Source organism: Dipteris shenzhenensis, chromosome 23 (genome assembly GCF_047967505.1).
Source record: "Dipteris shenzhenensis isolate YYH24624 ecotype China chromosome 23, Dip_SZ_1.0, whole genome shotgun sequence".
In the NCBI taxonomy this organism is placed as follows: domain Eukaryota; kingdom Viridiplantae; phylum Streptophyta; class Polypodiopsida; order Gleicheniales; family Dipteridaceae; genus Dipteris; species Dipteris shenzhenensis.
In genome coordinates this window covers 52026638-52050359 of record NC_141618.1, presented here as the reverse complement: position 1 = coordinate 52050359, position 23722 = coordinate 52026638, and the positions used below count along the sequence as shown (strand labels likewise).

The 23722-nt window shown below is 42.2% G+C and overlaps 1 protein-coding gene across 2 annotated transcripts in view; it reads left to right on the top strand.

Moving 5' to 3' along the window:
* Positions 1-23337, top strand: part of LOC147887527 (uncharacterized) — a 43091-nt gene extending 19754 nt beyond the window's left edge. For both annotated transcript variants that reach the window (XM_087394448.1, XM_087394447.1), the window contains exons 8-12: positions 20740-21387; positions 21498-21867; positions 22032-22067; positions 22174-22436; positions 22583-23337. In XM_087394448.1, coding sequence (XP_087250574.1) covers positions 20740-21387; positions 21498-21867; positions 22032-22067; positions 22174-22436; positions 22583-23137 — 1872 coding nt within the window. In that variant the 3' untranslated portion in view covers positions 23138-23337. The remainder of the gene's footprint in view (positions 1-20739; positions 21388-21497; positions 21868-22031; positions 22068-22173; positions 22437-22582) is intronic.
* The last annotated feature ends 385 nt before the right edge of the window (positions 23338-23722 follow it).

The following is a 23722-nucleotide window of genomic DNA, read 5'->3' as shown; positions in this document are numbered from 1 at the left end:
TAGAAGTATAAATACACGCACGCACGTACACACGCATGCACACACATATCTTCTTGTTCGTCATGCTCCATGTAAGCACATTATGATGAGGCAATTTATTAAAGTCTCTCTCTCTCCAATTGTTAGCTGCCATGTCTACCAATCTGCTTGGCCACCATGTCATTGGTACTCTCTCTCTCTCTCTCTCTCTCTCTCTCTCTCTCTCTCTCTCTCCAATTGTAGCTGCCATGTCTACCAATCCACTTGGCCACCACGTCATTGGTACTCTTTCGTAGCACCACATCATCGGTAGTGTAATGTGCCACATCATCTACAGTTGTGCCACATTGGGTCTCGCGCGCATCGTTATGTTGTATAATCCTTTTTTCAATACTTGTTAGTTACTTTTGATATGAGAGAGAGAGAGAGAGAGAGACAGAGAGAGACAGAGAGAGAGATGAAATCTACAATTTTATTTATTTATTTATTTATAATCCTTTTTTAAATAGTTTTTAGTTAATTTTGATGAGAGAAATTTGATAATATATATATGATATTATTTATTCATTTCATTTTTTACTATGTGTGTGTGTGTGTGTGTGTGTGAGTCATCATGTGGAAATCAACAAATATATTTATTTATATTTATATATTTATGTATTCATATATATAAATATATATGTATATAAATAAATAAATAAATAATATATATATATATATATGTATGTGTATATACATTAGTTGTCATGTGGAAATCAACAAACACACACACACACACATGTGAATATTAAATATTAATTTATTTATTAGTATTATAAATCTATATAATTATAATCCTAATATTTTATATATCTATATATATATATATGCATGTATGTATGTATATATGTATATATTAGTTGTCATGTGGAAATCAATAAATAAATCTATTTATATTTATATATTTATGTACTCATATATATGAATATATATATATGTGTATATTTATATTTATATTTATTTAAATAAAAATATAAGTATATATATATGTGTGTGTATTATTTATTTATTTATAAGGTAAATATTTATAATTAGAATTATTAGATACCACATCTATGAATCTGTCTGGCCACCGTGTTATTGGTACTCTTCTGTGATGCCATATCATCAGTAGTCTATTACGCCACATCATGTAGAGTTGTGCCACATTGGGTCTCTCATGCATTGATTTCACCACGTCATCGAGTTTTGTGCCACATCATCATGTCTTGCCATGTTGTCGTGACTCATGCCACGTTATTGGTTGTCACTGTGAGCTACCAGTATGATTGCATCCTATGCCATGTCACTGTGATCATGGTGAACGTGCGACTCCACATTGACGACGCAACTTTGTGTGAGCCTGATCGCAGACTGCAACTCCATTAGTCTGATCATTGACTATAGCTTGCAACTCTACAGCTTTGCAACTCCGCCAAGCTACAGCTCTGCACTTGTCTGCCATGATTTCGTGTCATGTGTGGCTCCACCTATGTCAGACTGTACCTCTTGCATGATTGCACTGTCCTAGATATGACATGTGGTGTGACGACGCATCTTGTACACCTCCGAAGCTCCTGCTACCTCCGAACCTCGTGTGAAGCTCTGTCTTGTCTTACTGAACCTCTAGAATTGCTCGCCGAGCCAACCCCTCCTTTATATATAGTATAGATATCGAAGTATAGAAGACTTTATAGATAGCATAGATATAGAAGACTTTATAGAAGTATAGAAGGGGTGCATTTATGCCATTCCCAAAAGTTCAAATAGGAGTCTTGCAAGTGGGGCTCCATAAGTACTGTGGGTAGAGAGTAGGCCGCACTATCGCTGGCCTACCACGTGGATAGGCCAGCAACTTGGGCGCCCACCAAACCCACTACCCTCCAAAATATATAAAGACACCTAACAGGATTTGAACCTGCAATCATGTAGTCCCCACCTTGGACCCTTACAACCAAGCCAACAACCAATCATGTGACCATGAAGGCTGACCACTCGCATATATTTAGCACCTGCTAGATGTTAAATGACCCCTTCCTCTTTATTTCTTGCAAAACCACCCATTAGGGGAGAATTGGGGTCTCAAAAGGGCCTCATAAGGAATGGATTAGGGAATACTTAGTGGGCTAATGGAAGGGGCTTGGAGGGTCCCAAAGATGCCTAACCAGCCCAACCTAGGTGGGTTAAGCCCAAATTTGAGCCCACCTCTTTCAAATTTCGAATCTCCCTCCCTCTCTCTCTCTCTCTCTCCCTCCCTCCCTCCCTCTCCCTCCCTTTCTCCCTTCCTCCTCCTCCTCCCTCTCGCTCTCCCTCTCTCCCCCTCCCTTCTCCTCTCCCCTCCTCCGTCTTGCTCTCCCTCCTCCCTCTCCCCTCCTCCTCCTTTTGGCTCCTCCTCCTCCTTCTGGCTCCTCCTCCCTCCTTCCTCTCCCCTCCTTCTCGAGCCGCCCAGGATCCCTCTCCTCTACTCCTCCCTCCTGCAGAATCTCTCCCCTCCTCCTCCCTCCTATAGCATCTCTCCCTTCCTCCCTTCTACAGCAGCTCCTTCCCTCCCTTCTACACTTGTCGCCCTACTCTTCTCCTCCTCTTCCTCTTTCCGTCATCTGCTTCTCCTCCTTCCTCTTCCTTGCTACTCTCTCCCTCTTACTGCTTCATCTTTGCCAGCTCTCCCCTACATTTTAGCCTACATCATTGATACCTCTCTTTGAGTACTCATGGCACCATTTGAGGACATATCCACCAACAAGTACCATGTGAACCTACAACTGGAGGCAGAATATGCAAGCACACACTCTTGGGGATATAGTGGAACTCCTCAAAGTGTGCTCCACAGTCTTCGATTACAAGGGAAGAAGCATCTTGACCTTTGGGTGGATGGAAACTTGTATCCTTTAGAACCTGCCACCCAAAACAGTCCTCCTTTTCATACATTGCATGATGTTGTTCGGTTTGTTGGCAAGGGACATGTTGGATTGCTCGGTTATCGCAATCGATTGAGCCATTCTCAGACATTGGTTATGTAAGCAAGCGAGGTGCAGAGAGCCCAAGCAGAAGAACTTGCACATTTGGGAAATATTACTATTGTGGCAATGCATAATAGTATGCAGGATCTCCAATTGCAAAACAAAGAACTAAGTGACGAAGCACATGCACTGGACTTTGAGCGACATGAATTGGAAGAATCAATCCAGAAGCTTGCTGAAAGCAAATAAAATTTGGAAAGGTCTATCTATCGCCAAGTTCAACATGCTATGGAGAAGGAACGAGAGAAGTCGATAGAACAAGAACAAAAGTTAAAGGGAACACCTTTGGGATTGAAGGAGAGGAAAAAAAATTGCAATCTATGGATGCATTGTCAACCAATAGTGGTGCCCGAAAGAGGAGAATACGGGCTGCAAGGTTAGTTTCCCAAATTTTCAATGAAAGAGTAACTTATCAAGACTTACCCCAAAATATTTGTGGTGTTACATTCTTTCCACTAAGACTCATTTGTACTCTACTTTAGGAATTTCATGGAGGATGTGATGGGAACAATGGAAATGGATGATAGTGATCCTTCATATGTTCTAAGAAGTTTAATAAAGCCAAGTGATGTCATGCAAGTGTTGAAGGACCCTAGACAAAAAGGGCTATGTAAACAAGTTACAGAGAATTTGCAGAGAGCCATGGTCAAATTCTATGGGATGAGAGAAGAAGGTAATAGAAATTTGCTCTTCACATTCAACTTTATTTCTTCTGATTTCTATATCCTTACTGAATTTCTCTTTCATTATATAGATGGCAAGTTAGTATTTGTTATAAAAATGGATGAAGCTCAGTTGGTAAAAGAGCACAAGCTAGAGAGGGTGAGCATTTGTATTATGAACGACGCCTTGCATTTTGCTCAAGGAGATGAGGAAGTTGAGCAGGGTTTCTTAGTCCAATCTGAGGACATATGGTGGCTTGCAACCTTTGAGACCCCAAAGGAGTGCCACGAGACATTGAACTGGGTTTTGGAGAGAACCGGCATCTTGTCGATTATTTGAAGACAAGAGGTAGAGCAAACATGAATTGTGGATGGGCATGGAACGTTTCAAGTTGAATGGCATCTAGCTGGTGATTTGAAGACCCTCAAGTACTTGTATGTTTGTGATACAAGTGTAGATGCAAAATGGACATGCTTGTATTGCACCCACTCTTAGAAGATGCAAAAGGGAAGCCTACAGTGGAAAAATGGCATCCTTTCTTGCAACCAAAGTGCAGCCCCTGATCATCACAAAAAGGATCCTAAGTGGAATCCCATTCTACCAATTCAATTGGAGCGGGTACATGTGTGTACTTTGCATGTTGAATTGCATATACTTGATAAGTTACTCTATCTCCATCTAGTTTATGCTTGGAATTTGAGGCCACATCAAGTATTTGCACAATGCATTGCAAAAGCTGAAGAACTACTCTCACTAATGGGACTTCACGGAGGCAATGTGAAGCTTAAGTAGGATAATAAACAATCAGGAAAGACACAAAATCTTCATGCTAAAGTGTCCATTGGTGGAGGAAAGGCAAGGAGGTTCTTGTCCAACCACAATGCTGATAAAGAAAAACATACATTGGCTCAAAGCACCCTAGGTTGGGAGTACTGGAAAGATTTGTGTGAGTGCACCACGAATCAAGGTTCACATCCATAAATTGCTACTGTGAGAGCAAAACTGTGGACAAAGCTTGATGCATTTATAAAGTTGCTTAGACAAGGTCAAATAGATGAGCTTTATTATGAGAGATTCAGAACATCATTGGGAGAATTCATATCATTCATGGTAGAAGCATGGGGGGAGTCACATATTGTACATTACATGGTAATCCTCCTTAGGTTGAAATTTTGTGCTTTAAACTTGAGTCAGTTTATGTTTCTAATACAATGTTTTTCTTTACAGCATATTCTTTATGCACATGCTGTTGGGGTAAAGGGCAGTGTGCCCACCCACTTGTACAGTGCCCATGTATACTCATATATATATGATAGAGGAATAAGCTGGAGTAGCTTTTGCTCCACCCTATACGGTGTCCCTTATCCCTTCTTGAGTGCTCCCTCTACCCCCTCAACTGGTATCAGAGCTGCTGGCCATTGAGCTTGTGGAGCGACCGATTGCTACAGTTGTTGTAGCTGTGGTGGATAAGAAAGGAGGCGGTACTGTTATCTCGACTGCTAGCGCTTGGAGGTCCGTAGACGTTAGTTGCTGTAGTCTGGTTGATTGGACGAAGTGTCTTGTTGTCCTTGCCTTGGTCGATGGAGAGAGGCTTGCTGAGCCGGGTCTCTGATGAAGGCACTTGATGCTGCTAGCCGAGTCAGAAGAATCATGGCAACTATGGAGCGATTGGGAGTTTTGGTACATCCATTGTGAGCAGTCGGGTTCTTTGTTGTGTGAATGCTGGAAGCATCGAAGCCCATGCTGTGTGCTTCGTTGAAGGAGGCGAATTGCTTGAAGGTGGGGCTGTAGAGTCCATTGCTTTGCTGTGAGGTTGATGGAGCCAGTCATTTGCTATCACCCATGTAGCCGAGGGCACCTTGGAGCTCATTGGAGCTGCTAAGGTCATAAGGAGCTTAATGGCAGCTATTTAAGTGTCATGGGCAGCTAGTAGATAGGCGTTAAGAGCAATTGCTGCTACTATTCTGTGAGCCAGGAGTTGGTTGGTGAGCAACTTCTTTGGCGTAGGAGACCGTGAAGGAGCGCTGGAGAGCTGCATATGCAACTTGTGATGGAGTAGATAGGAGAAGAGATGTGAGCAAAGGAACAAGAGCATCCCAGCACTAGCAGCAACTCCATCCTGTGAGCAAAGGAAGAGCAGCCCAGTGATAGCAACAACATCCACTTTGGAGAAGAAGAGTGAGTTCTTTGTTTTTAGTCTGGAAATCTGACAGTATTTCAGACAGTAAAAGTGAGCAGAATGCCATTTTCGACAACAAGTATTTGCAAATCCATGTATAATGTGATGACCAAAAATAAGTTAGTAGATGTGCATTTATACAAACGTGTCATTGTAGCACTATTGGAAGCCATTTTTCAAAAAGTAGGAATCTATGATTCTCATGTACCATGAGTGGCTGGCTTGTTTCAAGCCATATACTTTAAGAGTTTCCTCAATCAGCAGACTTGCCCTTAGCATGAGCAAACCCAAGAGGTGGTCAAAGGTAAATTTCTTCGTCCAAGTCCCTATCCAAGAATGTGGTCTAGACATCCAATTGATGGATGTGCATGTGTTGGATCATGGCCATGGATGATGGTTTCATGTTAGTTTTGTTAAGAAGCGAAACTTTTATATTTATGTCGAAAGTTTGTATGCCCTAATCAAAATAAATGTGTGAAATGCTCGCCAAGGTCTGAAACTTTTATGTTAAAAAATTTAAAGTTTTGCAAGGATTTACATCTTAAATTTCTTCTAAATTCAAAAGAAAACATATAAAAATGCACTATGTTCTATCAATATTATGAAACTGAAAGAACTAGATTGATAATACTTTTGCTAAGATTTTATATTAAAATATAAGTGTGCCTTTAATAAAAACATCCATGATAGTGGCTTAGGCAATCAACATGTAAATAGATGCAATTCAAACAACAGGGGAAAAAAGTCTAGGTAGTTTATACCTTCCATTTGTCTGAATCCCTAAGCGACTAGTCGGCATTGCAGTCAAAACCATCTGGTGCATACTTTAGCTTATAGATCCATTTATATTTGTCGATTGGTGTGCATCTAGATGGAAAAGCCATGGTCTTGTCCCATGTGTGGTTGTGTTGAATGGAGAGCAGTTCTTCTCCCATGGCAGCATCCCAAAGGGGCCATTATGCAGAGTGTTGTGCTTCTCATAAGGAGTGTGGTTTGGTGGGCAAATCGTTGATCTGGAACAGTCTCTTGTCAAAGCATGACGGGAGATGGCGTGTGCAATGAGGAAGATCTACGAATGGTGGTGGAAGATGAGGGGGTGAAGGTAGTTATATCAACTAGCAAGCTAGGGGTGGCCACAAGTGGATTGACTTGGGAAGGATTGGTTCTAGCTCTCGGGAAGTCACTCATAAAAGAGCATGTGGGTCCAATGAAAGGAGTTTTTAAAATCTCCTTTTTACACATTTTTCACATACAAAAGGGTATCATATATACATGTAATTCATAGGTAAACTAGAAAAACGATGTGTTTTATTCATGGTGAACTTATAAATAAAGGGGTTTTATAAATAGGCCTTGAACGCACGTGATATGGGGTTTATACAAAGTGAACCTCGTGAGTCCTATCTCGACTTCCAAATGGACGATGCAGGTGTTGCAATCCTCACCAATAGATGACGTGTGCATTGGGACTTTTTCCAAGTCTATGGGCATCGAGTGGGCATCGGCGGAGGATGGCCTAGGTGGCACAACTCGAGATGGAGCAGAGGGAGGGTCCGAGGAGGTGTGAGAAGCTGGCAAGGGAGGTGCATTAGCATCACGGTCATTGAGTTGCATGATGGACATGTGTGTCAAAGAAGAAGTGTCATTGGAAGGTGGTCCAAGGACATTGATTTGGACAAATCTTTGTGATATATAGGAGTTGCATGGATTTGATGGCTGGACACGAGGTGCCTTCTTGTGTAGAGGCAATCATTTGGTCATCTTTCACAAAGATGACGCTGCACGAAAACTACAGTTGGTGGGTGATGTCGTGATGGGGTTGAATATTTTGTAGCTTCAACCATTGTTGGCATACCCTAGGCCATGTCTACCATGAGCATCCAATTCGTTGTGTGGACCATTTGGAATATGAACAAACACGTGGCATCCAAACACACGTAAATGTGTGACAAGTAAATTGATATGGGAGCCACTTCAGCCCACAAGAACTATGGAAGACCTTCATGATGCAGCATTGAATGAGACATGTCGAGGATGGACTAGTTCTTGCATTTCAAGATGGAATCCTACTCAAGAGTTTGTGGGATGGTGTATTCTCAGGGTATGCTTGTATATCATGACACAGTTGTTTGAAGCTTGTGCTCTGATATTCTCCCCCAATGTTCGATCACAATCTTTTGATGCATCATCCTGTAAGATTCACAACTTTAAATTTTTTTAATCGCTCTAGGACTTCATCTTTGTGCTTTAGAAATGCAATAAAGTGGATCAAGAGAAATCATTGATGAAAGTGATGATGTACTTAGATCCTACTAGAGAAATTATTAGGAAAGGGGTGCAAACATTTAGTGGATCATCTCAAGGAGTTCCATAGCTCTGGTCTTGGAGTGGCGATGGAATTGTTCTTTGTGGTTTTTTCCAAAGACACACCCAATGTATAGAAGGGGATCAAGGCCCTTCTTGTAGTAAAAACCATCCATAAGTGCATGTTTGGCAATTAGTTCTAGTTTTTGTGTATTGACATGACCAAACCTACGATGCCAAGTGCATCGTGTCTAGCAAGAGCTACGACAGCAAGTGCATAAGGTGTGTGAGATAGATAGCAGAAGGTGGCATTCAACTTATACAACCCATCGGTGCACATGTGATTGGCATAAACAGTGCCCTAGTGGAGGAGAACACATTGGCCTCCATGGAATTGGATCGTCAAACATTGACTACTGAGGATCCCAACAAAGAGAGAGTTCTTGGTGAGCTTTGGTACATATAGAACATTGTTGACGTTAGTGGTCTCCCCGTTGGAGAGAAGAATTTGAACAAAACCTTGGCCAACAATGGAGATGTGGCCATTGTGGCCACCAATGACGATGGCTTTCTTCGTTGTGAGAGTCTAAAATGCCAAGAAGGCATGCCTGTCCAAGCACACCTGGCAACTTGAACCCAAATCACAATACCAATGTCAATCAGGCCTTCCTCATCATGCATTCCCTTGAATGCAAATGAAATCTCCATAGCTAGTTAATGGCTCACATTCCCTGGTAGCGTGGCCACCAAAGCTTTAAGAGTCGGCTCAATAACTGGTGTGTGCAAGGTGAAGACACAAATGGTCATGCATCTTCATGTCCTTGGCATGTTTGGAGCAAACTCGAACGTAATGCTTGCCTTCATTACAGTAATAGCAAGTATTTTCCTCATTACAGTAGTAGCAAGTATAACCTTTCTTCTTGTCTCGTGATACCTTTTTCCCAGTAGAACTCTTGTTAGAAATCCTAGTCTGGGTTGTGGCCATCTTGCCACTATTGTAAAAGCATTTTTTTGATGCCTGGGATTGGTCCTCTAGGAGCAAGACCTCTAATCAAAGAGTGATTTGTAGATCCTTAGGAATTTTTGCATTGGAATTCCTTCTGAGGCATGCAGTTGGTGACATTCTGAACTGTAATTTTTTAACTCCCTAAGCTCGTGAAGGCCATTTGGCTTGGAGGAACGAGCATTCTTGCTACAGTAAGTTGTCTGAGCTACGGGTTTTACTTCATGCAGAGGAAGGTTGCTAAGGTGTCATTGCAAAGTCATGACACCTCCCACATTTTGCTCTTAAGAAATATCACGGAGAATCTCCCAGGTATCGTTAGCTATTTTTCAATCTTAGTCTTGGCTCGTGGGAACCACGCCTCCATTCACTCTATTGCCCAGGTCACGAAATCTCCACCTTCATGGAACATCATGTCTTTTGATCCCATAGCTCTAGACTTGAACTCTCGGGTGCTGGAACGACTTTAAGGCATCAACAATTAGAGGGCATTCCCATGCCCATGAAATGCACTCCCTATTTCTTCGCAAATACAATTTGGAGTTGTTCTTATGCAGATTACCTTGAAATTCGCCATATTTCTAGGAGTAGTAGAGTTTGTTGATGTTAGGTGTGATAATAGGAGGCCCTAAAAATGAGGAGGTCCGTCTACGGTGTAGATTGTTGTAGACTGCATGTAGATGCATGACAGCAGATCAGAGATAGCAAAGAAGACAGAATAGATGAAGGAAGCATCGTGAAAAAGATGGATTAGGATGGATGGATCGACATGGCAGATCAACAGTCTCACAATTTTCACAGCTTGAATCAAGGCAAATGTTTTGTGGGCGAGCTGTGCTATGAGGGAAATGCCCTCTTATGGGATATGGAAGTGGAAAATTTGCATGGTCTTGGAGGAAAAGACCCTCTAGCAAATTGTATCAGGGGAACAAAAAGATCCTTCTATCAATGTGCCTCAAACAACATCGCCTGAGGATATTCCTCACCTTGTTGCATTTGTCTTTTTTGGAAGGTCTCCACCTTCTACTGATTTGGACATGGACATGGGGTCGACCTCACGGGACCCTCCCTCTCTCAACGCGGCTTACAAAATGGAGGTAGGAAATGGAAAATCGAACATGAAGGTGAATTAGCAAATAACCCTTCTTCACTTGTTACACTTCAAGGGTTTTGAAATCCCTAGTGCTTCATTTCTTGATTATCAACGAAAGTCCTCCATGCTAGACTACGCCACAACGATGCATACTTCACCCTTGTTCCCTCAGCTTAACGATCAAGCATATTATCTTTACCTTCTTCCCCCACAATCGTGTGTTCCACTATACTAAACAAAACCTCCTCACTAGCTTTGATTTGTCTCCCTCTTCTTTTTTAACCCCCATCTACATGTATGATAGGTTTTGAGTCTAGACACGAGCTCGCCATTGCTCTAACATCTCGATCCACCTTGTTGTTTGTAATGATAGTTGTCTTTCATGAACCCATGTTTTAGGCTTTTGTGTGTGTGTTTTCATACATACACACGTATGATATATACATTGATTGAATTAGTTTTTTGATTCACCAAGACATTGCTTTAGCGGCCATTGAATTGGTCGTCTATGGTGGTTGAGTCGAAGGCTTTGAAGCTGCTAATGTATGAAAACATACGAGAGATTGAAGGCGAGAAGCTGACGTTCCCATGTTATGAACTCATTGAAAGGTTGAGATCTAGGATTGGCTAAGAAAATGTTGAAACTTGTCAAACTCATTAGAGGAAATTCGGGGTCTCCAAAGGGCCTCCAATTAGTGCTTCCTAATTTCAAGGGATCATAGAGAGATTTGAGGTGTACCAATGAGAGTTATAGAAGATGTGGGGCAATGGTATGTTGAGGTGGAATGTGGCATTTACTATGCTTAGTTAAGAGGTGGTTGCAATTCGAAAAAGGGGGGAAGAATACCATGGATTTGGAAAAGAAAACCACCAAGATTGCTACCATGTGTCCCAAAATTCAAATTGTGGGGAAGGGGTGTATTTATGGCATCCCCAAAAGGTCCAAAAGGGGAGTTGCAAGTGGTCTAGCCCCCATGAGTACTGTGGGTAGAGAGCATGCCGTGAACCACCAAGAGGGGGGAGGGAGAACCGTGTGCTGCCATACATGTCCCAAAATTCAAATTGTGGGGACGAGTAGCATGACCTATCTATGACGGGTTATAGACACGCTCCGATGGGTCTCTAAATGTACTTAATTTCAAGAAAAAATTCAAGTCTTAAGACCCCCTCCACTGTAGGCACTGCTTGGCTTGGTCCTATGCATAGTTAACTGAATGATTCGGATTAATGAGTGGCCATTTGATATTGATGAAAGGCAAAGTATTTGCCTACAAACCCACAGGCTAGGGTAGGTATTGACTCAAGCAACTAAATAATAATCTACTAGCTAGCAATATTTTAGACTTGCTTACGACACAAAGGGTTCCATTTTGATTCAATTAATAATTCAAAAATTGTTAGTTCTAGTTAATGTATGCACATTTTAACAACCCAAACCCTAGTTTTTAAAAAACCCAAAAATCTCTTTGGTACATATATAAAGTATTGTAATTTTATTTTCTCATACAATACAACAATAATCTGAGGATCACACCCAACTAATTTATATTCTCCTTGGGTACTACGATTAACAAAGTGTTTGATACTTTTGAAATTAGCTCAACCCCTTGATGTTAATAGTCGTAGGCTACTCCAGCAATTTTCTCGTCATTATTGGCCACGTTGCATTTGATTGGACAATTCGTGGTGTTTTTTCTAGCCTCGCCACATCAACTCTTTCCATTGCTTCTCCACACGCCACATATGTGTGTTTCTATTCTATATATTTGTATTTATATTTACACATGCATGCGCGCGCACACATATCTTCTTGTTTGACATACCTTAGACTCCGTGTAAGCACATTATGATGAGGCAATTTATTAAAAAGTGTGTGTGTGTGTTAATACAAATATATAGAATAGAAGTATAAATACACGCACGCACGCACACACGCATGCACACACATATCTTCTTGTTCGTCATGCTCCATGTAAGCACATTATGATGAGGCAATTTATTAAAGTCTCTCTCTCTCCAATTGTTAGCTGCCATGTCTACCAATCTGCTTGGCCACCATGTCATTGGTAGTCTCTCTCTCTCCTCTCTCTCTCTCTCTCTCTCTCTCTCTCTCTCTCTCTCTCTCTCTCTCTCCAATTGTTAGCTGCCATGTCTACCAATCCACTTGGCCACCACGTCATTGGTACTCTTTCGTAGCACCACATCATCAGTAGTGTAATGTGCCACATCATCTGCAGTTGTGCCACATTGGGTCTCGTGCGCATCGTTGGTGGTCGCATTCGTCATGTTGTATAATCCTTTTTTCAATATTCAATACTTTTTAGTTACTTTTGATATGAGAGAGAGAGAGAGAGAGATGAAATCAACAATTTTGTTTATCTATTTTTTTATAATCCTTTTTTAAATAGTTTTTAGTTAATTTTGATGAGAGAAATTTGATATTATATATATGATATTATTTATTTATTTCATGTTTTACTATGTGTGTGTGTGTGTGTGTGTGAGTCGTCATGTGGAAATCAACAAATATATTTATTTATATTTATATATTTATGTATTCATATATATAAATATATATGTATATAAATAAATATAAATATAAATATGTATATATATATATGTATGTATATATACATTAGTTGTCATGTGGAAATCAACAAACACACACACACACACACATGTGAATATTAAATATTTGTTTATTTATTAGTATTATAAATCTATATAATTATAATCTTAATATTATATATATATATATATATATATATATATATATATATGCATGTATGTATGTATATATGTATATATATGTTGTCATGTGGAAATCAATAAATATATCTATTTATATTTATATATTTATGTACTCATATATATGAATATATATATATGTGTATATTTATATTTATATTTATTTAAATAAAAATATAAGTATATATATATGTGTGCGTATTATTTATTTATTTATAACATAAATATTTATAATTAGAATTATTAGCTACCACATCTACCAATCTGTCTGGCCACCATGTTATTGGTACTCTTCTGTGATGCCATATCATCAGTAGTCTATTACGCCACATCATGTAGAGTTGTGCCACATTGGGTCTCTCATGCGTTGATTTCGCCACGTCATCGAGTTTTGTGCCACATCATCATGTCTTGCCACATTGTCGTGACTCATGCCACGTTATTGGTTGTCACTGTGAGCTACCAGTATGACTGCATCCTATGCCATGTCACTATGATTATGGTGAACGTGTGACTCCACATTGACGACGCAACTTTGTGCGAGCCTGATCGCAGACTGCAACTCCATTAGTCTGATCATTGACTATAGCTTGCAACTCTACAACTTTGCAACTCCGCCAAGCTGCAGCTCTGCACTTGTCTTCCATGCTTTCGTGTCATGTGTGGCTCCACCTGTGTCAGACTGTACCTCTTGCACGATTGCACTGTCCTAGATATGACATGTGGTGTGATGACGCATCTTGTACACCTCTGAAGCTCCTCCTACCTCCGAACCTCCTGCGAAGCTCTATCTTGTCTTACTGAACCTCTAGAATTGCTCGCCGAGCCAACCCTTCCTTTATATTAGTATAGATATAGAAGTATACAAGACTTTATAGATAGCATAGATATAGAAGACTTTATAGAAGTATAGAAGGGGTGCATTTATGGCATTCCCAAAAGTTCAAATAGGGGTCTTGCAAGTGGGGCTCCATAAGTACTGTGGGTAGAGAGTAGGCCACCCTATCGCTGGCCTACCATGTGGATAGGCCAGCAACTTGGGTGCCCACCAAACCCACTACCCTCCAAAATATATAAAGACACCTAACAGGATTTGAACCTATAATCATGTAGTCCCCACTCTTGGACCCTTACAACCAAGCCAACAACCAATCATGTGACCACGAAGGCTGACCACTCGCATATATTTAGCACCTGCTAGACGTTAAATGACCCCTTCCTCTTTATTTCTTGCAAAACCACCCATTAGGGGAGAATTGGGGTCTCAAAAGAGCCTCATAAGGAATGGATTAGGGAATACTTAGTGGGCTAATGGAAGGGGTTTGGAGGGTCCCAAAGACGCCTAACTAGCCCAACCTAGGTGGGTTAAGCCCACATTTGAGCCCACCTCTCTCTCCATCAATGAGGGGAGGGGGGCACTTTTTGAAATTTAAATTTCAAATTTCGAATCTCCCTCCCTCTCTCTCTCTCTCTCTCCCTCCCTCCCTCCCTCTCCCTCCCTTCCTCCCTCCCTCCTCCTCCTCCCTCTCCCTCTCCCTCTCTCCCCCTCCCTTCTCCTCTCCCCTCCTCTGTCTTGCTCTCCCTCCTCCCTCTCCCCTCCTCCTCCTTTTGGCTCCTCCTCCTCCTTCTGGCTCCTCCTCCCTCCTTCCTTTCCCCTCCTTCTCCAGCCGCCCAGAATCCCTCTCCTCTACTCCTCCCTCCTGCAGAATCTCTCCCCTCCTCCTCCCTCCTATAGCATCTCTTCCCTCCTCCCTTCTACAGCAGCTCCTTCCCTCCCTTCTACACTTGTCATCCTACTCTTCTCCTCCTCTTCCTCTTGCCGTCATCTGCTGAACTCCTCCTCCCTCTTCCTTGCTACTCTCTCCCTCTTACTGCTCCATCTTTGCCAGCTCTCCCCTACATTTTAGCTTGCATCATTGATACCTCTCTTTGAGTACTCATGGCACCATTTGAGGACATATCCAACAAGTACCATGTGAACCTACAACTGGAGGCAGAATATGCAAGCACACGCTCTTGGGGATATAGTGGAACTCCTCAAAGTGTGCTCCACAGTCTTCAATTGCAAGGGAAGAAGCATCTTGACCTTTGGGTAGATGGAAACTTGTATCCTTTAGACCCTGCCACCCAAAAGAGTCCTCCTTTTCATACATTGCATGATGTTGTTCGGTTTGTTGGCAAGGGACATGTTGGATTGCTCGGTTATCGCAATCGATTGAACCATTCTCAGACATTGGTTATTCAAGCAAGCGAGGTGCAGAGAGCCCAAGAAGAAGAACTTGCACATTTGGGAAATATTACTATTGTGGCAATGCATAATAGTATGCAGGATCTCCAATTGCAAAACAAAGAACTCAGTGACAAAGCACATGCATTGGACTTTGAGCGACATGAATTGGAAGAATCAATCCAGAAGCTTGCTGAAAGCAAACAAAATTTGGAAAGGTCTATCTATGGCCAAGTTCAACATGCTATGGAGAAGGAACGAGAGAAGTCGATAGAACGAGAACAAAAGTTAAAGGGAACACCTTTGGGATTGAAGGAGAGGAAAAGAAATTGCAATCTATGGATGCATTGTCAACCAATAGCGGTGCCCGAAAGAGGAGAATACGGGCTGCAAGGTTAGTTTCCCAAATTTTCAATGAAATTTCTTACCCCAAAATATTTGTGGTATTACATTCTTTCCACTAAGACTCATTTGTACTCTACTTTAGGAATTTCATGGAGGATGTGATGGGAACAATGGAAATGGATGATAGTGATCCTTCATATGTTCTAAGAAGTTTAATAAAGCCAAGTGATGTCATGCAAGTATTGAAGGACCCTAGACAAAAAGGGCTATGTAAACAAGTTACAGAGAATTTGCAGAGAGCCATGGTCAAATTCTATGGGATGAGAGAAGAAGGTAATAGAAATTTCCTCTTCACATTCAACTTTATTTCTTCTGATTTCTATATCCTTACTGAATTTATCTTTCATTATATAGATGGCAAGTTAGTATTTGTTATAAAAATGGATGAAGCTCAGTTGGTAAAAGAGCACAAGCTAGAGAGGGTGAGCATTTGTATTATGAACGATGCCTTGCATTTTGCTCAAGGAGATGAGGAAGTTGAGCAAGGTTTCTTAGTCCAATCTGAGGGTGTGTACTTTGCATGTTAAATTGTGTATACTTGATAAGTTACTCTATCTCCATCTAGTTTATGCTTGGAATTTGAGGCCACATCAAGTATTTGCACAATGCATTGCAAAAGCTAAAGAACTACTCTCACTAATGGGACTTCACGGAGGCAATGTGAAGCTTAAGTAGGATAATAAACAATCAAGAAAGAGACAAAATCTTCATGCTAAAGTGTCCATTAGTGGAGGAAAGGCAAGGAGGTTCTTGTCCAACCACAATGCTGATAAAGAAAAACATACATTGGCTCAAAGCACCCTAGGTTGGGAGTACTGGAAAGATTTGTGTGAGTGCACCACGAATCAAGCTTCACATCCGTGAATTGCTACTGTGATAGCAAAACTGTGGACAAAGCTTGATGCATTTATAAAGTTGCTTAGACAAGGTCAAACAGATGAGCTTTATTATGAGAGATTCAGAACATCATTGGGAGAATTCATATCATTCATGGTAGAAGCATGGGGGGAGTCACATATTATATATTACATGGTAATCCTCCTTAGGTTGAAATTTTGTGCTTTAAACTTGAGTCAGTTTATGTTTCTAATACAATGTTTTTCTTTACAGCATATTCTTTACGCACATGCTGTTGGGGTAAAGGGTAGTGTGCCCACCCACTTGTACAATGCCCATGTATACTCATATATATATGATAGAGGAATAAGCTGGAGTAGCTTTTGCTCCACCCTATACAGTGTCCCTTATCCCTTCTTGAGTGCTCCCTCTTCCCCCTCAATTGGTATCAGAGCTGCTGGCCATTGAGCTTGTGGAGCGACCGATTGCTACAGTTGTTGTAGCTGTGGTGGATAAGGAAGGAGGCAGTACTGTTATCTCGACTGCTGGCGCTTGGAGGTCTGTAGATGTTAGCTGTTGTAGTCTGGTCGGTTGGACGAAGTGTCTTGTTGGCCTTGCCTTGGTCGATGGAGAGAGGCTTGCTGAGCGGGTCTATGAAGGCACTCGACGCTGCTAGCCGAGTCGGAAGAATCACGGCAACTATGGAGCGGCTTGGAGTTTTGATACATCCGTTGTGAGCAGTCGGGTTCTTTGTTATGTGAATGCTGAAAGCATCAAAACCCATGCTGTGTGCTTCGTTGAAGGAGGCGAATTGCTTGAAGGCGGGGCTGTAGATTCCATTGCTTTGCTGTGAGGTTGATGGAGCCAGTCATTTGCTATCACCCATGTAGCCGAGGGCACCTTGGAGCTCATTGGAGTTGCTAAGGTCATAAGGAGCTTAATGGCAGCTATTTAGGTGTCATGGGCAGCTAGTATATAGGCGTCAAGAGCAATTGCTGCTACTATTCTGTGAGCCAGAAGTCGGTTGGTGAGCAACTTCTTTGGCATAGGAGACCGTGAAGGAGCACTGGAGAGCTGCATATGCAACTTGTGATGGAGTAGATAGGAGAAGAGATGTGAGCAAAGGAACAAGAGCATCCCAGCACTAGCAGCAACTCCATCCCGTGAGCAAAGGAAGAGCAACCCAGTGATAGCAACAACATCCACTTTGGAGAAGAAGAGTGAGTTCTTTGCTTTTAGTCTGGAAATCTGACAGTATTTCAGACAGTAAAAGTGAGCAGAATGCCATTTTCGACAGCAAGTATTTGCAAATCCATAAGGATTTAGGCTCGGTGCCCAACAGAGGAGTCAGAGAACTTTGGAAGGGCTACGTTTTCTTTGTTGACAGCTCGGTCATCCGAGTTTACAGTACAGAGTTATTTACTGTCCAAAATAGGGACAGTTCGATGATCAGTGTGCAGACAGCCATTTTGCAAACTGTATATCTTTGACAGTGGTACATGCCTGGTTGAGATGCATTGACAGTTCGTTGGATGCATGGTTATTTGCCTATTTGGGATACATACGGTGGTACGGTGATGTATTGAGATCATGTCAGATTAGCATTGTTTGGAGCACATTTCGGGGCTGTTTTGCCAGTGCTTTTGGGCTATTTTATTGCTAATCTGGGAGCATTCTCGGGGCTGATTTGGTTGGGTATTGTACTTGCCATTTTGTTGGTGTTGCAGTTGCCATATGGGGTGATCTGCTGGATGTATTTTGACCATTTTTGGGGCTGTTTTGCCGGAGCAGATGAGTGCTGTAAAGGGCAGCAAACATACAAGCAAGCTGCTGTTGCTGTTTTTATGACAAAACAGTCATTTTCAGGACTGAATATCTCTTTCCTGGTGCGAAATTGCACTTTGTGCCAAACTGGAAAGTTGTAGTTCACAGAAATACTACAACTTTGCTTTTGGAAGTAAGTTGATCCGGTGTAAGCTGCAGGACTTGTGTTAGATGTTTCTATTATGGAAAGTATGGCCACATGAAAAAATATTGCTGGAAATGGCTGAGAAAATACAAGAAGAAGAGCAAGGTTAAGAATGACAGGAAGAAGGAGAAGAAGCATGTTGAGCTTCAAGGCGTGGATGCCACGGTTTCCACTGACAGTAGCAGTGATGAAGGCATTCTTTTGTCTATGTCTGACACCTCCTTGGCCACTGATGTACCCATTCTTGGTGATTAGATGTTAGATCCATGTGCTTCATGTCATATGACCCCTCATAGGTCATGGTTCAATGCATATGAAGAATGCATTGTGGAGAGTGGTTTGATGGGCATTGATCATTCTATGGATCTCTATGGTTATGGGGATATCCACCTTGTTATGCCTAGTGGCTCTATTCTTATTCTACAGAGGGTTAGACATATACTAGGACTTGCTACAAGCAAGATCAGTAGTGAACAGTTGGTTGAGGCAGGTTATCATGTCTCTTTGGGTGATCATGCATGGAAGATTGCTAGAGGCAATCTGGTTATGGCTAGAGGATCACAGGTTGGATTCTCTTATGCATTGCATGTATCAGGTGTCCAGGATAAGATGCTTATGATTAGTAAGCAGCCATCAATTAGTTTATGGTATGCCAAACTTGGACATATGTCTACTGCAGGTATGGAAGCCCTTACAACATTGAGATACATTCCTGTTATGGATGTCTCTCAAATTTTATGTCATTTTCCCTTAGAGCCCAAAGAGCTCTTGTGAATGCTTGGAATCCATAAGGCAGATAAAAGAGCTAGAGCTTGAGCAAGACACGACGATGAGGAAATATGTGAAACGCTAAAACTAATGGGCTCGACCTTGAGGGAATGATGGAGGCCAAGAGACAATGGAGACAGGATGAAAGTCCCGATAGCTTCTTACAGGCTTTGCCATGGTGCTGGCCGGTAGGAACCTGTACGATATGCATACCCTTACCTCTAACTTCCTTGCGCAATGCAAACCAATGGCTTCTCCTATGCAATCGCTTGAGATGTGGCTAGGTAAAAGAGCGTTCTCATAAACCAGCATAAATCTAGATAATGCCACTACTTGTATCATTCTCAGATTTGATTCGACGATGCGGCAATAAATGTGATGAGGCAGTGAAACCTTTGATTGTTAGGGCGGGGGTGAAGAAAAATTCACTGCAAGGTGAATGAAAGAACACATTGGGTGCCCCGTTTTGTGAGCTCTGTTCTCGCTCTGTTGAGACTGCATGAGGTCCCATCCGCAAGTCCAGGTCAGCTGAAAGGTGGGCTCACTTCAAAAATGACAAATGCACCAAGGTGAAGATTATCCTCAGGCAACAGATCTCCAACCACGTTGCCACCCCAACCCCGACTATTAAAGTCACAAGTGGATCCTCCACCCTACTAGTGCCCAGCCTACTGTCGTTGCCACAATCCCGATCTTACCCACTCTTGAGTCCACCCAGCCTACTGTCATTACCACTGCCCCGATCTTACCCACATGTGAGTCCACTACCTTCGAGGCAAGAGAAAGGAAGGCGAAGTTAATCATCTACTTGCCAGGCGAGGATAAATCTAGATCACCCAAGCTTGTCCTATATGACCTTGTCTCGATGGGTCCCATTTTCCCGGCCCGAAAAACACCGGATGAGCTACACTTCCTGCGGCTATAAGCCCTTTAAAAAAACTAAGTGCCAAGGATGTCCTCATCCAAAAATGTCTCCATGTGCTAGGATGACTCCATGTACCGAGATATCTCCATGTGCTCGAGCGAGAACCAGGTTTTGAACCCAAGACCTCCACGCCCGCGGAGAATAGTCCTCACCACCAGCCTAAGCTCTGATGTTATTGCAAAAATCCATTTTGACAAGTACATGCAAGTGACATGGGGACGTGGCACCGCTCCCTCACCCGCTCGTGATTTTCTTGAAGCTTGGGTGATCTGCATTTAGCATCACCCCTATTTGCCACTAGTTGAATCCTCATCAGATACACTGGATTGTTCTATCCACATTCAATGTGCCAAAATGGGCAACAATTCAAATTTTGGGTCTGCAAGCAAGAAGGAGATGCACGCGTAACTTAACTGGTTTGGATCTAACGTCCCACATTCATATTATTAAATCTAATGGTCCATTTTCTTCCAATCATCCTCTCCTTAATGTATAGAAGAGATAGCAATCGTAAAGCTTAAGGCAGCTGAAAATATAGCTGTTGAGAGAAGGTTGTAATTACGTAATCCAAATCCGAACTAACAAACGGATTATTCAACAGATACCATGTGTGCTGACAGTCCGTTACGATGCTTGGCACTATGAAAACAAGGACGAGGCGTGGGCTGGCCTAGCGGTTGAAATTTTAAAGGAGATGGAGAGTTGCATGACTACTGCCCAATTGCTACGAATCTGCTGGGTCTACTCATTCCTGATGAAGCCGCGTGAAATCTTTCTGGAGCTTATCCTTCCCGTTATAATGACTGTATTACTTGGTGGATTTATTGCTTGGGCAATTTGGAAACTGTTGTCCTTACCATCAAGCCCTCTGCTCGCCAATTTCAAGTATGGATCCCTGCCGGTCAGCCTATTTGCTGTCTTCTGGGTTGTTCTATCGAGAATTATGGGTGTGGTGAAGCCCGTGAGTCAACAGTTGCTTGCACAGACACAATTGCCAGATCATCAGTCGAAATTAGGCTATCAGCATGAGGTAATCCGAGACATCAATTTTGTGAAGAAACAAATGTGTAAGCAGCCGTCCCATTTCTGGTTTTGGAAAGTGATTGCTTTCTTCTGGAGGACGCCAATAGCTTTCGTCGGAATTGACACTGATGACGGGGAAGCAACAGAGTGCTTAAAACGGATCCCGTCACAAGGCCATCTCCGAGTCCTGGTGTTCATAGACAATCTCGACAGAAGCAAAGAGGAGGTTCCCTTCTTGTCAATTGTTCGTTGGTTTAGCTGAAATTCTACTAATACTACTTTTCAATTTACATGCATTTAGATGAATGCGTAACTAAGCTTGCAGTTTTGTTTCAGCTCCTAGCTCCATTGAACCTAATCCTGGCCTCATGCGACATAAATGCCGTGGTGGCGATCGACAAGGATATTGTCGCTGGGGAGAAGTTCCTACGTCAGTTAATTCAAATACCTATTGTGTTACCTGACCCAGGCATCCGTGAGCTGAGGAAAAAATTCCTCAAGGAGCATCTCAATGAAAAGTTCCTCAAGAAGGAGCTCAATGATCCAGCCGTCGATAGGAAATTGAATAATCCTAGAAGGGCTTCGGATATTTCAGACAAACATGAACCACAGACTAACCCGTCAAACCCTGTGACCCCCAAGAGCAGTCCGCCAACTGAACTTATTGACGTCTGCTGCGAGCTACCGCCATCACCAGCTCTGGAAGGTAAGAGGATCGTAATATATCTAATATATTGCAGCAGTATCCAACAACTATTTGCAGCAAAGACAAGAGCATTGCATGTGCCGCAGAGGTGCAACACCGCTAACCTAAACGAACTTTACTGATATTCAAAGCAAAGATTCCTAAGACATCGATGGTTTTCGCAGGGCCTTCGGTGCGACCAGTTGAGGAATGGAACAAAGGTGCTTACACGACACCCTCAAAATCTGTGTTGTAAATCCCTACTTTATTGAAGTTAGAGTGTTCGGTATCCTGTACTGTTGACGCGTCTCTAATGGATTCCTGCAGACTGGAAAGCTATGAATATAAGTGTGTTGGATACAAATTATTCCAGCGGTGAGGTCGAAGTATTCCAGCACTTAGCAAAGCATGCATATGGGGATTATCGGAGCCCTCGAGCATGGAAGATACTCTTGAATTACCACCGTCTGGTGCGGAGTATCATGACTCATCCAACTCGTACGACGACCTTGAAAGGATGGAAAAGGCAATTGATAGTATGGGTATTCTTTTGCTGGCAATGGAGGGAGTTAATGGATGATATTATCCAGGTAGTTTCATGCTCATAATTTCTATCAGGGGATTGTGAGAGTTTATTAAGAACACATAGAACGACAACATGCGCCTCTCTTCACTCTGCTCACGGCTTTTTCAATCCCCGAGTGGCTGATGTGAAAATATTCGTGTAATTTTGCAGCATTGGTCCGATTTAGTCAAAATACCAGCCGATGTCAACTTTCTACTGAACAGTGAGGGCGGAGTTGAAGCGAGATGGCGATATCGCGAACGCTCATCTCAATCTCGACGTGACCAGGAGACTGTAAAAGAACTGGAACAGAACCCAGATCTGTTCGGGAAAAAATTGGAAGACCAAAGTGATGCAGAATTCTGGGAGTTGGTGAACAAGTTGTACCCGTCGCTCAGAAGGATTGTGAGGAGAAGGCAAAAGAAGATATTTGGCTCTATGGTATATGAAACTGCGGAAGACAAGGAGCTGGAGAAGCAGGAAGACGAACGAGCAGGAGATGATGTGGGAACAGAAGCTGGAGATGATGCAACGGAAGAAGTAGGAAGCATAAGCCTTAATGCAGCAGGAAGAAGAAGGGTGAGGTCGAAGAGAGAGTGGAATAGAATGGTGAAGGCTTTCAAGGTGGGTGAATATGACGTGACCATGCAAGGTATCCAAGCCTTTCAGCATTTTCGGTTTGATTGCAAGGCCGGCTTCCTCCAAGTCCCTTACACTTTAGACTAATTACTAATTTTCATCACCTTAGTACCTAGCATACCCCTTCACATATATCAAACTCTACATACACCACCTTGGGTTCGAATGGACAAATATATACATATATATGTAACTTATGTACTTTTTCACGAGCTCTTGTGCCCCTCTTACCTTGGATTTTAATGGAGAAATATATAAATGTACCGGGTGGGTTCAAATGGAGACGTCTTCTCATTCAAAAATTTAAGGTAAATTTACATAAATGTATTGACATATTGGGCTTTCTAATTGAATTCTTTTTTAAAAATGTTTGTTTAGGTAAACAAGGTTCTTGTAAGTTTTTAGAGGGGGTTTCATGTGCACATACACTCCTTTGTTACTTAGGGTCTTAGCACATGGATGGGGCTAGCATGGGTTTAGGATGGGAATCTTTTTGTCATCATTACTAGCCACTTTTTCTCCCATCCTAGCCCATGGCCTTTAGGCTTGGCAACCATTATGGGTTCCCCCTTTTTAGGGATTTAAAAACACATGAAATGATGCCATGTGTCCTTGTCCCCATGTGGTCCCCACCTCCTAAACACATGAAATGATGCCATGTGTCCTCTTCCT